At 38.9% G+C, this 12,258-nt stretch overlaps 1 protein-coding gene and 1 long non-coding RNA gene across 3 annotated transcripts in view; both read right to left on the bottom strand.

Moving 5' to 3' along the window:
• Window positions 1-12,258, bottom strand: part of ndst3 (N-deacetylase/N-sulfotransferase (heparan glucosaminyl) 3) — a 136,625-nt gene that overhangs the window by 10,724 nt on the left and 113,643 nt on the right. For both annotated transcript variants that reach the window (XM_057842613.1, XM_057842614.1), the window contains exon 13: window positions 7,623-7,725. In XM_057842613.1, the coding sequence (XP_057698596.1) occupies window positions 7,623-7,725 (103 nt within the window). The remainder of the gene's footprint in view (window positions 1-7,622; window positions 7,726-12,258) is intronic.
• On the bottom strand, window positions 323-2,919 carry LOC130919945 (uncharacterized). The gene is made up of 3 exons (XR_009064047.1): window positions 1,351-2,919; window positions 1,225-1,276; window positions 323-897 (listed from the first exon to the last, which is right to left on the bottom strand). It is a non-coding gene; the product is annotated as an uncharacterized LOC130919945 (long non-coding RNA).

Raw genomic sequence — 12,258 nt, 5'->3', positions numbered from 1 at the left:
GCGGGCACTCCGGTGAGATGCCAATGTCACCCCCCCGTACCAGTGCCCTATTTTCGGCTTGGACTCGAGCAGAGTCCGATGGCTCGATGGAGCCCTGGTGGCCATTAGTCATTCTTTTATGCCATTGGTGTAGTCACCTGCCACTCAAACATGTCGGAAGTAGCGTTGAAGTCGTATCTTTGTGTCAAAATGATTCAATCGAAAAAAAAAGTGCCTTTAAAACCTTTTCCACTTCAAAAAGAAAAAAAGAAATGCGTTCAAAACTTTTTCCACTTTAAAAAAAAAGTTTTAAACTTTTTCCTTTAAAAAAAAGTGACACGTCAATAAAAAATATATATATTTAAAAATATATATATTTTCAAAAAAATATATTTTTGCAAAAGGTTCTTTTTCTTTGATTAAAAATAAGTTTTTTTTTATTAAAGCAACTTTTATTGGGATTGAATGATTTAGACACAAATGTCCTACCCACACTATGGCTCAAACACATTTCACATTTCTTTGCTTTTGTGTGCAGTGAAGGTCGAATAAATACTGCTCTGAAAGTTAGTCTTGATATGGGCAAGTAACCATTTGCCTCAGCTTAAGATGTCCTCGCAAATGGGTAAAGAAGTCTGCTTCTGAGCAGGGCTCCACAAAGTTGCACAACTGACGGTCAAATGCAGTTTCTCCACTTTTGCCTGCATCTTTTTGAGAGTGCCATGTCGATAGGTGTACTTTGAGTGCATTAAAAGATTTAAATGTGCAGAGGCAGTCCTTATGAAGACATGGGAGTAGGGATGTCCGAGTGTGGTATCCATGTTTTAAGCGGTAATGCTTAAGCAAGTAGGCTCTTTTCAGCAGAAAATGTGCAGTACTTGCAAGTCCACTGCATTAGAGAATACTGCTTTGGTTGACCTGAAAAGACATGATAATTTCAGCATTGAGAACTTGTTAGAAAAAAAAAAAAGTTAAATTTTTTCTTAACAGTCACAAATTAAAATGTCCAATTATTTTTAATCACAAATTAAAATCTGCAATAAATTATTTTAATATTCACAAACTAAAATGTTTAACAATGAGTTATTTTTAAATTAACGTAATTGATTATTTTTGAACATTCAAATTGAGATGTACAATTAATTTCTTAATCCATCTGTAAAAACATTAATGCATGTTTGTTATCCCAACCCATGAAACAAATACAAATATTAAATGATTCATTGATCAGTGTATGAAACATACCTGTAATTGCTGAGACTGAGGTATGTGTGGACTTTTGACCATTTGCTTCAGCCTGATTGGGGGATGGTGAAAAAGAACACAAAATTAAGGCAACAATTTCAAAATATAGGCACATAAATGACCAACCTTAAACACACCAGGTTGTTATGGCGTCGAGTGTGATCTCTGCACTCTTTCTATCTGTATTCCTATATTAGGTTAGACCAAAGTTAAAGTGGTGAAATAACAGGGGGAAATGTGGTCTAGTCCTCTGATTTTTGCGATTAATGCATTTTAAAACAATTTCAAATTATCAGTGCAGTTTGATCAAACATGGAGGGGGAGCACTGCACATGAAGAAAAGCAAATGGAAGGGCAGATGACAAACACTCTAAAGCAGGGGTCCCCAAACCTTTTCCTATGAAGGCCACATGACTTTTCCCTTCTCTGATGAGGGGCCGGGTCAGTTTGTAACAGAAAAAGTGTGACGATTGCAGCAGTGCCTAAATGTAAAAAAATTATTGTTTTTCAGAAAGCCATAATTAAATAACCCTTTCTGAATTCTTCTTGGAACAAAATAAAATAAAAATAATTATAACATAATATAATATCATATAATAATGAATAATAATAACACAATTAATTAAATAGATAATAACCAAATAACCCTGTCTGGGTTCTTCACAGAAAAAAGCCAGGAAATAATAACACTATTGGGGGGGTTCAGGGGGCCGGACCAATTGTGGAGGCGGGCCGTATCCGGCCGGCCCGCGGGCCGTAGTTTGGGGACCCCTGCTCCAACGCAAGAACCGATTACGTTGGCGCACATAAGGTCTGACTGTGCATTTAGCTCTTACCTGAGCCGAAATAGAAAGGCTGAAGCTGACTTAATTCTAGCACTAACTCTGTAAATAAATCACTTTATCGACATTTCTAACATTTTTACGTGAGAAAGTAGCCGTTTAGATCCACAACGTGCAAATTCGGCGCTACTCAAGCTAGCCGTAGTGATTAAGGCACTTCCTGTTAGTTTCACAAAATAAAACACCCGCCAACGATAGAATTAGTGTTTTTATTTTTAAAACAGGAAGCGAACCTCCCCTCGGTCTAGCTAACTTAAAACCGCTCGGTAACTGTTTTAAATCGGTTTTAAAAACCTCTCCCATCGCCTAAAAACGTTACGAGCCCCGTCTGTCAAGAATTCAAAACGCCGGCCGGCATAAAATGGGAGTCTACCATAAACTGTAGTCTACATTTGTTTCTGAAAATGATGAGGTTCCTGTCACGGTCATATAGCATGCTTGCTAGCGGTGATATTTGATGTAATTGACACTTCTCCTCCCTGGCAGCACACAGGCTACTACACTACAACAAGACAAATCGACGGTTTACAAAAGAGTAAAATATGTACTTACCAAATCAGTGTGCTGAGGACAAGTAAACCCACAATGGCGAAAATAACTGAGAAAGGTGTTGGAAAGAGCGCGAAAGTGGGCAGGGCAGATCTGCGCATGTCTGATAGAACGCCCAAAGGACACTGGGTACAAGAAATTATTTTTTCTAATTTGACTTAACTGGGATATATCAAGTTAAGCAAGTTCTCCAACCCCAAATTACTACTTACTTATTTAAAAGTAGTGTTCACAACAGGTTGATGAAAATTGAGTTTAGTTCACTTATCACATTTAATTAATTTGAATGTTAGCATTTACAGTGTAGACATTATGGCTGGTCTCCTCTGACCTCAACTCGCCAGTCTCTATAGACCCTACCCACGTGACGTCACAACTCCGCCATCCTGACTGGTGCCGCCCAATTGTCCGGCAACACATCGTGTTTACCTGTTACGGCTACGTACATTCCTCCTATTTACGGCGTGCTTTTCTGCTCGTTAACATTAATAATCAAAATGGTGAAGGCATGTGTGGCGGTCGGTTGTAATAACAGAGAAGATAGACGGAGAGACTTGAAGTTCTACCGGATTCCGAGAGACCCGGAGAGGAGAGAGCGAGATGGGCTGCTGTAATTCGACGAGAAAACTGGGCTCCAAACGATTACCACAGATTATGTAGTAGTGATTTTATATCTGGTAAGATGCATGTAATATATATTTAGAGGGCTTTGGGCTGACAACCACAATTAAGATCATTGCTAGGCTAATCGCCGACAACATACACGTACTGTATGTATGTAGTGAGAGTGCTATCGCTAAACCATATAAACATTAAAAGCCCTAGCTCCATTGACAAATGACATGAAATACATTAGACTTGACAGTGGATGTTAGCAAGAACAAAAGATTTTGAATTGAAAATTTCGTAACTCACCTTTCCAAGCACAAGATAGATTCCTGCCGAATTTTCGTGGACGAGGACCTGTTTCACCCAACCAGCGACGAAGTATTTATAAGCCTCCAAGCTCTTAAAGTTTTTCAAACTTTCGTGAGAATAGGCTGATTTTGTGTGGACAAGATAGTTGTAAATATCAGGGTAGCTAGCAGATGTCAGGCAAATATGGCGAAGTCAGCGGGTCGAAAAACATCGATTTAGGCATCAAATATGGATCTGGCGAATGGATAAACTGAAGCTTTTCCACATAACACCTTTTCTGCAACGTATCAAGTGAGTTTACGGCATCCGAAAGCACTGGGTCTTCCATGAAATGCATTATAAATTGCTCGATCAATTGAGACCATTGATAATACAGACACAAAATGACGGACAAGGGGGCGGAACAAGAAACCGCATATTTGCTTTTGATTTGTTATTATTATTATTCTTGTAATATCAGCAAGGAAGTCGCCAGCTTAGTCAGGTTTTTAATCATTTATTTCAAAACTTGTGCAACACAACACGGCTACTGTCCGTCGTAGCCTACGCTAAAAATATGAAAAAAAAAAAAGTAAAACCTTCCCACTCTACAGCACGTCTCTCTCTCTCGCTCTCTCTCTAACACGGTGCGTTTGGGAACAGCAAGCAAAGCACAACGACCAAATTAGAACCCGATTCGTTACACTATTATTATTATAATAATATGTGTTATGATAATTCCGATTTGTATTTATAATGTACCGTAATTTTCGCACTATAAGGTGCACCTGATATAAGCTGCCACCCACCAAATTTGAGATGAAAACGGCATTTTCTTCATAGATAAGCTGTACTGGACTATAAGCCACAGCTGTCTTCACTGCAATATGAGATATTTACACCAAAAGATATCAACCGGTAACACTTTAATTGACAAAGGCATCATAAGAATTTCATAAGACCAAATGAACCACCATGTTTTTCAAGGCGCTTTAATTTGGCCATCACTGTTCTCTTGAGGAAGACAGTCAACCTCTGCTGCCACCTGCCGTCAACAATGTTGTCATCCAACATGCGTTCTAGCATGTATTGCAGCGCTACAGATGTAAATAACAAATCAAAATTCATGTTCTGTGCTAAATATTTCTTCAGTTACTGTTCTAGTTGTTTTATTCATTGTTAGTTATGGAATTTGGTAACACTTTATTTTACAGTGGCGCCATAAGACTGTCATAAGACCCTTATAATTATGACATGACACTGCCATGAGCATTAATGAATGCATTTTCACAAATGTCATTTTGTGTCATCCAGCAAATTATCTCCCTTTTGAACGGAAAAGATGCAAGCTGGACATAAATGGAGTTAGTGACATAATTTGCCGTATGACACTTAACGAAATCTGTCATAAGCATTCATTAATGTCCACGATAATATCATGTCATAATTATGATGGTTTTATGGCAGTCTTATGATGCTGCTCTCAAATAAAGTGTTACTTATTAACCCAAATAAATCAACAAATAAACCGCACTGGACTATAAACACTATGAGCACTAATTATCTTTTACTTAACACTGAAAATACAGAAGTTCTTATAATAGGCCCAAAGAGTGTAAGAGACTCTCTAACTGCCCAGATAGTCACTCTGGACAATGTAAGTGTAGCCTCCAGCACCACAGTTAAAAACCTAGGAGTTCTATTTGACCCAGACTTGTCATTTAAAGCTCATATTAAACAAACCTGCAGAACAGCCTTTTTTCACCTGTGCAACATAGCCAAAATTAGAAATATTTTGTCTAAAAACGATGCAGAAAAATTAATTCACGTGTTCATTACATCTAGATTGGATTACTGTAACTCCTTACTTGCAGCTTGTCCTAAAAGTTCTCGAAAAGGTCTTCAGCTAGTTCAGAAGGCAGCAGCACGACTTTTAACAGGAACTAATAGAAGAGAGCACATCACCCCTGTGCTCCAGGCCCTTCACTGGCTTCCAGTCGAGTTTAGAATAAAATTTAAAATCCTCCTTCTTACATTTAAGATCATTAATGGTTTGGGGCCATCTTATCTCACCGATGCTCTGGTTCCATACCGCCCCAACAGAACACTCTGTTCTCAGAATGCAGGTCAACTGGTAGTTCCCAGGGTCTCTAAAAGTACATTAGGAGCTAGAGCCTTTAGCTACCAAGCTTTTGTCTTATGGAATCAGCTTCCAACTAATATTAAAGAAGCCGACACAGTCTGTACATTTAAGATTAGACTAAAACGTTCCTATTTGACAAAGCTTATGGTCAGGCTAGTTGAAATCGGACTAGACTCACAGTTCAGTCTAAGCTGCACTAGAAGCTATAACGTTGGGGGAAGTTCAGCCACTGAGTCCTATCCCTTATTCCTCACTCTACTTACCACTTGTCTTACTTTATTTCTCTTTTCTAATTCTAATATCTGTTTGACTAGTCTATTCATCACTAGTCACCCCGTGTCCCCTTTCCCCCCTCCCCTCTGGGGAGAGGCTATTTTTCAGCCGCAGCCTCCTGACTATCCTGACCCCTGGCTGGATGGACGTCATTAATGCCCCCCCCGTCTCATCTGGCTGGATGGAACTCCTCTTGTTTCTTCATTCCATTGCATCTCTACAAATTCGACCTCCTGCTGCTAATACCCCCCATCAGTCCTGGTGCATCTATAGCCTGTCCGTCCTGGGAATGGATCTCTCTTGACTGTGGTTCTCTCCAAGGTTTCTCATTTATTCCCAAAGGGTTTTATGGAGGGTCTAAGGATGGGGGATGCCCAGGACTTGAACTTTATTAATTCATCTACTGTTTCTGACTGTGTATCATATTGCCTCTGAAAAGCCCTTTGGGACAACTTTGTTGTGATATAGGGCTATACAAATAAAATTGGATTGAATTGAATAAACCGCAGGATTCAAAACGAGGGAAAAAAGTAGTGGCTTGTAGTCCGCTATGAGGGTATTTAATTTAAATTAATTTAAATCACGGTATTTGTTTTGTTATTTGTAATTGCTATGTGTAGTTTTTCCAGAAGTATTTATTAAGGATTTAGTGTAGGTTTTTTGGGCAGTGGAACAAATTAATTGAATTATAATGTATTTTTATGGGAAAATCCTGCTCGATTTACGACGATTTCGACTTACAAACCAGGTCCTGAAACGAATTAGAATGTAGAGGTACCACTGTAAAGGAATCTACTGCGGTTGGTTCATTTTATAGTGTATTATTGCCGTATTATTTAGAATTATTAATTTCGTATTATCATTTAGAAATGAACTGGATTTGAATAGTTTTTTTTTTTTTTTTTTTTTTTTTTTTTTTTTTTATCTAGGCTTTCACTTTTTGCCAGGGTGGTCTGGAACTTTAGCTTTTGCTGTGTACAACAAAAAAGATCCGCATTTCCAGAGTTCTTGACAATGAGTAGTAATTGTGATTAAATGATGACATGATTATCATTACTTCTTTCACTTTTTACTTTTATGTGTGTTTTTGTTGTGTGGAATGCCAGGAGATGGATTTTAATGTTTGGCAAAAACAATACAATCTTACAAAATCAGAAAGTAGAAATAAATACAGATTAAAAAAACAGAATACATGAAATGGAAATGATGAATTGGATTTTACAGCCGGATGAATTCTCATGAAGAAAAGGAATTAAAATAATCATGAAAGAAATTCTCCTTCACTCGAGAGCATGCAGACTCTTGTCTGTCTACTATTGCTTTCTCCCCTGTGGAGGCTGCTGGCCCACAGATTAATTACAGGTGAGTGCGGCGTACCCATTAGCCATGTGCGACTGCACCAGGAAGATGGATTGAATCCACGTGCACTCAGCTTCATTTGAGAGTAAATGTGTGATTTTGCCACCCTCTGTGGACTCACGTGGCCCCGACAAAGATTTACAGATTGGATTTTTTCCCCCCTTCTTGCATCCTCGCTCCATCCTAATTCCAGCATCCTGCCTCCCTCAAGAGGGTTATGTCATTATGGAGGCCTCATAATGACCGTGTTACTATGGCAGTTTTCTGCACACTTGCTGTCTGACAAAGCATTTACCTGTTCATTCATTGCACAATATACAGTATTATATTTTTACCTCTGGTTCCATAGCAGGGTATTTTCGCCCTTTGCTCCTCCCCAAGCACTTTGTCTTTCCTCCCTCAAGGAGCTGGCACCAAAAGCCCTTTTGAGGGTCAAACCTGATTAAAAAAAAGCAAGGACGTCTCATTATTTGGGTGTAAACACTCTGAAATCTATGTGCTTTATCTTGCTGAAGCTGTACTAAAGTGGTGCAAATTATTGTTTTGATTTTTTTGTATTGTATTTGCACTATTTAAGAGATGTGAGTAAAAAAAAATAACATGGAAAATGCATCATATCGTTAACTTTTATCATTATATATCCATTATATAATTAATACTGCTCAAGTAAAGGTAGTCATCCAAAAAATGTACTGGTACTCAAGTACAAGTAAAAATGCATAGGGCGGAAAACACTCAGGTGACTTGAAGATCCGCTCTGAGACCCCAGATTTGGCCAAATTCCCAAATTGTCCTATATACATGTGTGATACATCATTGGAAAGCTTAAAATCTCAATTTTCAGTGGGAAGAAAACTTTTGAACAGGAGGGCATTCTTAAAAAAAGCGTTTACTTTCAACAGCAAAACTCTAACTGGAAGTGAGAGCACGCCAGAGCATAACTAAAGACGCCATGATTTTAACGAGATATTATCGCGTACTTACAGTGGGGCAAATAAGCATTTAGTCAACCAATAATTGTGCAAGTTCTCCCACTTGAAAATATTAGAGAGGCCTGTAATTGTCAATGTGGGTAAACCTCAACCATGAGAGACAGAATGTGGGAAAAAAAAAAAAAAAAACAGAAAATCACATTGTTTGATTTTTAAAGAATTTATTTGCAAATCATGGTGGAAAATAAGTATTTGGTCAATACCAAAAGTTCATCTCAATACTTTGTTATGTCCCCTTTGTTGGTAATAACGGTGGCCAAACGTTTTCTGTAACTCTTCACAAGCTTTTCACACACTGTTGCTGGTATTATGGCCCATTCCTCTACGCAGATCTCCTCTAGAGCAGTGATGTTTTGGAGCTGTCGTTGGGCAACACGGGCTTTCAACTCCCTCCACAGATTTTCTATGGGGTTGAGATCTGGAGACTGGCTAGGCTACTCCAGGACCTTAAAATGATTCTTAGGAAGCCACTCCTTTGTTGCCCTGGCTGTGTGTTTGGGATCGTTGTCATGTTGAAGGACCCAGCCACGTTTCATCTTCAATGCCCTTGCTGATGGAAGGAGATTTTTACTCAAAATCTCTCGATACATGGCCCCATTCATTCTTTCCTTTACACAGATCAGTCGTCCTGGTCCCTTTGCAGAAAAACAGCCCCAAAGTCTGATGTTTCCACCCCCATGCTTCACAGTGGGTATGGTGCAATTCAGTATTTTTTTCCCCTCCAAACACGAGAACCTGTGTTTCTACCAAAAAGTTCTATTTTGGTTTCATCTGACCATAACACATTCTCCCATTCCTCTTCTGGATCATCCAAATGCTCTCTAGCAAACCGCAGACGGGCCTGGACGTGTACTTTCTTCAGCATTGGGACACGTCTGGCAGTGCAGGATTTGAGTCCCTGGCGGCGCATTGTGTTACTGATAGTAGCCTTTGTCAGTGTGGTCCCAGCTCTCTGTAGGTCATTCACTAGGTCACCCTGTGTGGTTCTGGGATTTTTGCTCACCGTTCTTGTTATCATTTTGACGCCATGGTGTGAGGAGGGAGTTGAAAGTCCGTGTTGCCCAACGGCATCCCCAAAACATCACTGCTCTAGAGAAGATCTGCATGGAGGAATGGGCCAAAATCCCAGCAACAGTCCGTGAAAAGCTTGTGAAGAGTTACAGAAAACGTTTGGCCTCCGTTATTGCCAACAAAGGGTACATAACAAAGTATTGAGATGAACTTTTGGCATTGACCAAATATTTATTTTCCACCATGATTTTTGCCTTTCATATCCTTAATTTTTTTTGGTAGCAAGAGGCAATATTTTCCCATTGAGGCGTGGCTTTTCCTGAAATTTCTGTATGAAAAACATTTGTAAGTCGAGGTAACACTTTAGTTTAATTTTTACGACGATTTAAAGACGCAACATGATTAAATAAGCCGACGTGATAATATGACTTCCGACTGCAAACCTGCGTCTGGTCATGTGACTGTATTGTTAAGTCTGGTATAATTAAAGTCACGTGATTATTGTTGCAACATCTCATTGGTGAAACTGTCGGCATCTCTGGCAAAAATAAAGTCAAATCTAATATTTACAATAAAGAAGAAAAATGTAACGACTCTAGTGTAGCCCAAAGTGGCAGAGTAAGAGTAGTGTTTCGTCTTCACAAATATACTCAAGTAAAAGCAAAAAGTATAACGTGGTAAATCTACTCTTAAAAGTAATTTTTTTCTCAAAAACTTACTCAAGTAAATGTAATGGCGTAAATCTAACGCGTTGCTACCCACCTCTGCATATGGTTACGTTTTTTTTATCATACAGTATCTATTATACAGCCAATGAAAAATTACAAATGCATGATAGTGTTTCAAGAAAACTGAGCTTCTAAGCAACCTATGAGCCTTATTATTAAACTACATTTGTTTTGTATGGAATGTCAAGGCCTCTTCTTTTGCAAATCAGGATGTGAGTAGAGGACAAAAGTATTGCTTTTTATCTTCATACACCATTCGGCGATCTCATCAAGTGTTCTTTTTCTCCATGTGACAAGACAGGAGGAAGAAAAGATTAAATAAAAAGCCTTTGTTGTTGAGGAGCTGTCAGACTGCTGCCATGTCAAAAGAACAACAAAAATATATGCGCTTTTTTGGGACTGCCTTTGCGGTCCCCCTCTTGCATACACCATGGACGTACGTACACACTTTGTCACAGTCCTGTCAAGATGCATCTCTTTGCACATTATTTTGTATGCACGTCAGTCTGCGATCTTTGACAGAGGCACTCTCTGTCCCCATGTACACAACTTGAGACACCCCTGTCTGGAGAAGAGAGACAGGCTGCATTCTGATGAGCATTTCTTGGCTAATAAACCGTTTAGCAATTCTCCCACAGTGAAAGGCCACACGCTTGTACTATTTGGTAAGCGTGCAAACAACCTATTCGAGCTATATTATAATGCAGAAAGATGTGTGAAATAGCGGGCCAAGAAATCACAGGGGGACACTCTAGGGCTGCAGCTATTGATTATTGTAATAGTCGAGTAATCTATGAACTAGTTAGTTCCAATAATCGAGTAATCGGATTAGGAACATAAATTATCGACTAAAATTGCATGGTTTTTAACATTCAATCCAAAATACCTGATTTCCTGTTGGGTTTGGAATATGGGTGCAAGAGACTTTTTGGAGCACTTTTGCAAAATGTATCTACTCCCCAAATTCCATCACTCTACGTTGAAAAAACCTATATGGCGAAGCCTTTTTCAAAATTTCAAGGGGGCGCCACTGAGGCATTTTGTTAAATTTGTTCACAACATTGCAAAATTATGGAAATATACGCAAAGCTGCAAGTATGTGGTAATTTTGGTGAGTTTTCGAGCATGTTCAGGCCTTCAAATACGCCATTTTCATTTGGCATGAAGAAGAAGAAGATTTGAAGCCCGCCGCTTCAACGAAAACTCAATATTTTTTATCAGATACCTGAACACATGTGTTAAGTCTCCGGCGATGCAGGTTTGAGGTCAATTGATTTTTTTACCGAGGAGGAGGAGCCTTGATCGTAAAAAAGGGCGTTTCCTGTTTGCATTAGGGAGCGCCAGGCCTAATGCGTAATATTTCAACGCAGTCGTGTTCAGGTTAGGACACCTCACATGCATGCCAGATATGAAAGAAGATTGCACCTTGTATCAGGAAGTTATTAGTCATTTACTGAATTGGCGTGTTGCCAAAAAAACGCCCGACTTTGGTACACTGCCCAGGTCAGGCCCGTGAATGAAAACCCTCCATTTTGATAACCTAACATCTCATATGTCTCATGAACAGTCTCACCAAGTTTGAGGAGGATCAACTTACTGCCTCGGCGCAGTGGTCTCAAACGTGCATGCTGGTTTTCAACTAAAATGGCATGTTTTTCAAAATTCAATCCAAAATACCCGATTTCCTGTTGGGTTTCGGATATGGATGCAAGAGACTTTTTGAAGCAGTTTTGGACAATTTATCTACTCCCCAAATTTCATCGCTCTACATTGAAAAACATCAAAAGGTAGACTTTTTTAAAAATTACAGCGAGCGCCACTGAGCCATCTTGTTAAATTTTTTCGTAACGTTGCTAAAATTTCAAAATTTATGCGAAGCCGCATGTATGTGCAGATTTTGGTGACTTTTTGAGCATGTTCAGGCCTTCAAATTAGCCATTTTCATTTGCCATGAAGAAAAAAAAAAAAAAATTACAATAGGGCCTTTGCACGCTTTGTGCTCGGGCCCTAAAAATTAAAATACCTGAGTTTAGCTTCAAACTGTAATAAAAAAACAAACAAAAAAACAATGTAAGTACGATCTAAGTACAACAGAAGAACAATGGGCTAACTTGCATAGCAAAAGTTCGCTACCTTAAATGCTAGCTTTTTTGTACCTTGCTCTTAACAAATGGTTCATACACATATTCCTGCAAAAACAGCTAAATATACCTATAAACCAAATTACAAATGCATTAAAA

The sequence above is a fragment of the Corythoichthys intestinalis genome, chromosome 8, assembly GCF_030265065.1.
Source record: "Corythoichthys intestinalis isolate RoL2023-P3 chromosome 8, ASM3026506v1, whole genome shotgun sequence".
NCBI classification, from domain to species: domain Eukaryota; kingdom Metazoa; phylum Chordata; class Actinopteri; order Syngnathiformes; family Syngnathidae; genus Corythoichthys; species Corythoichthys intestinalis.
This window is presented reverse-complemented; position numbering and strand designations above follow the sequence as displayed.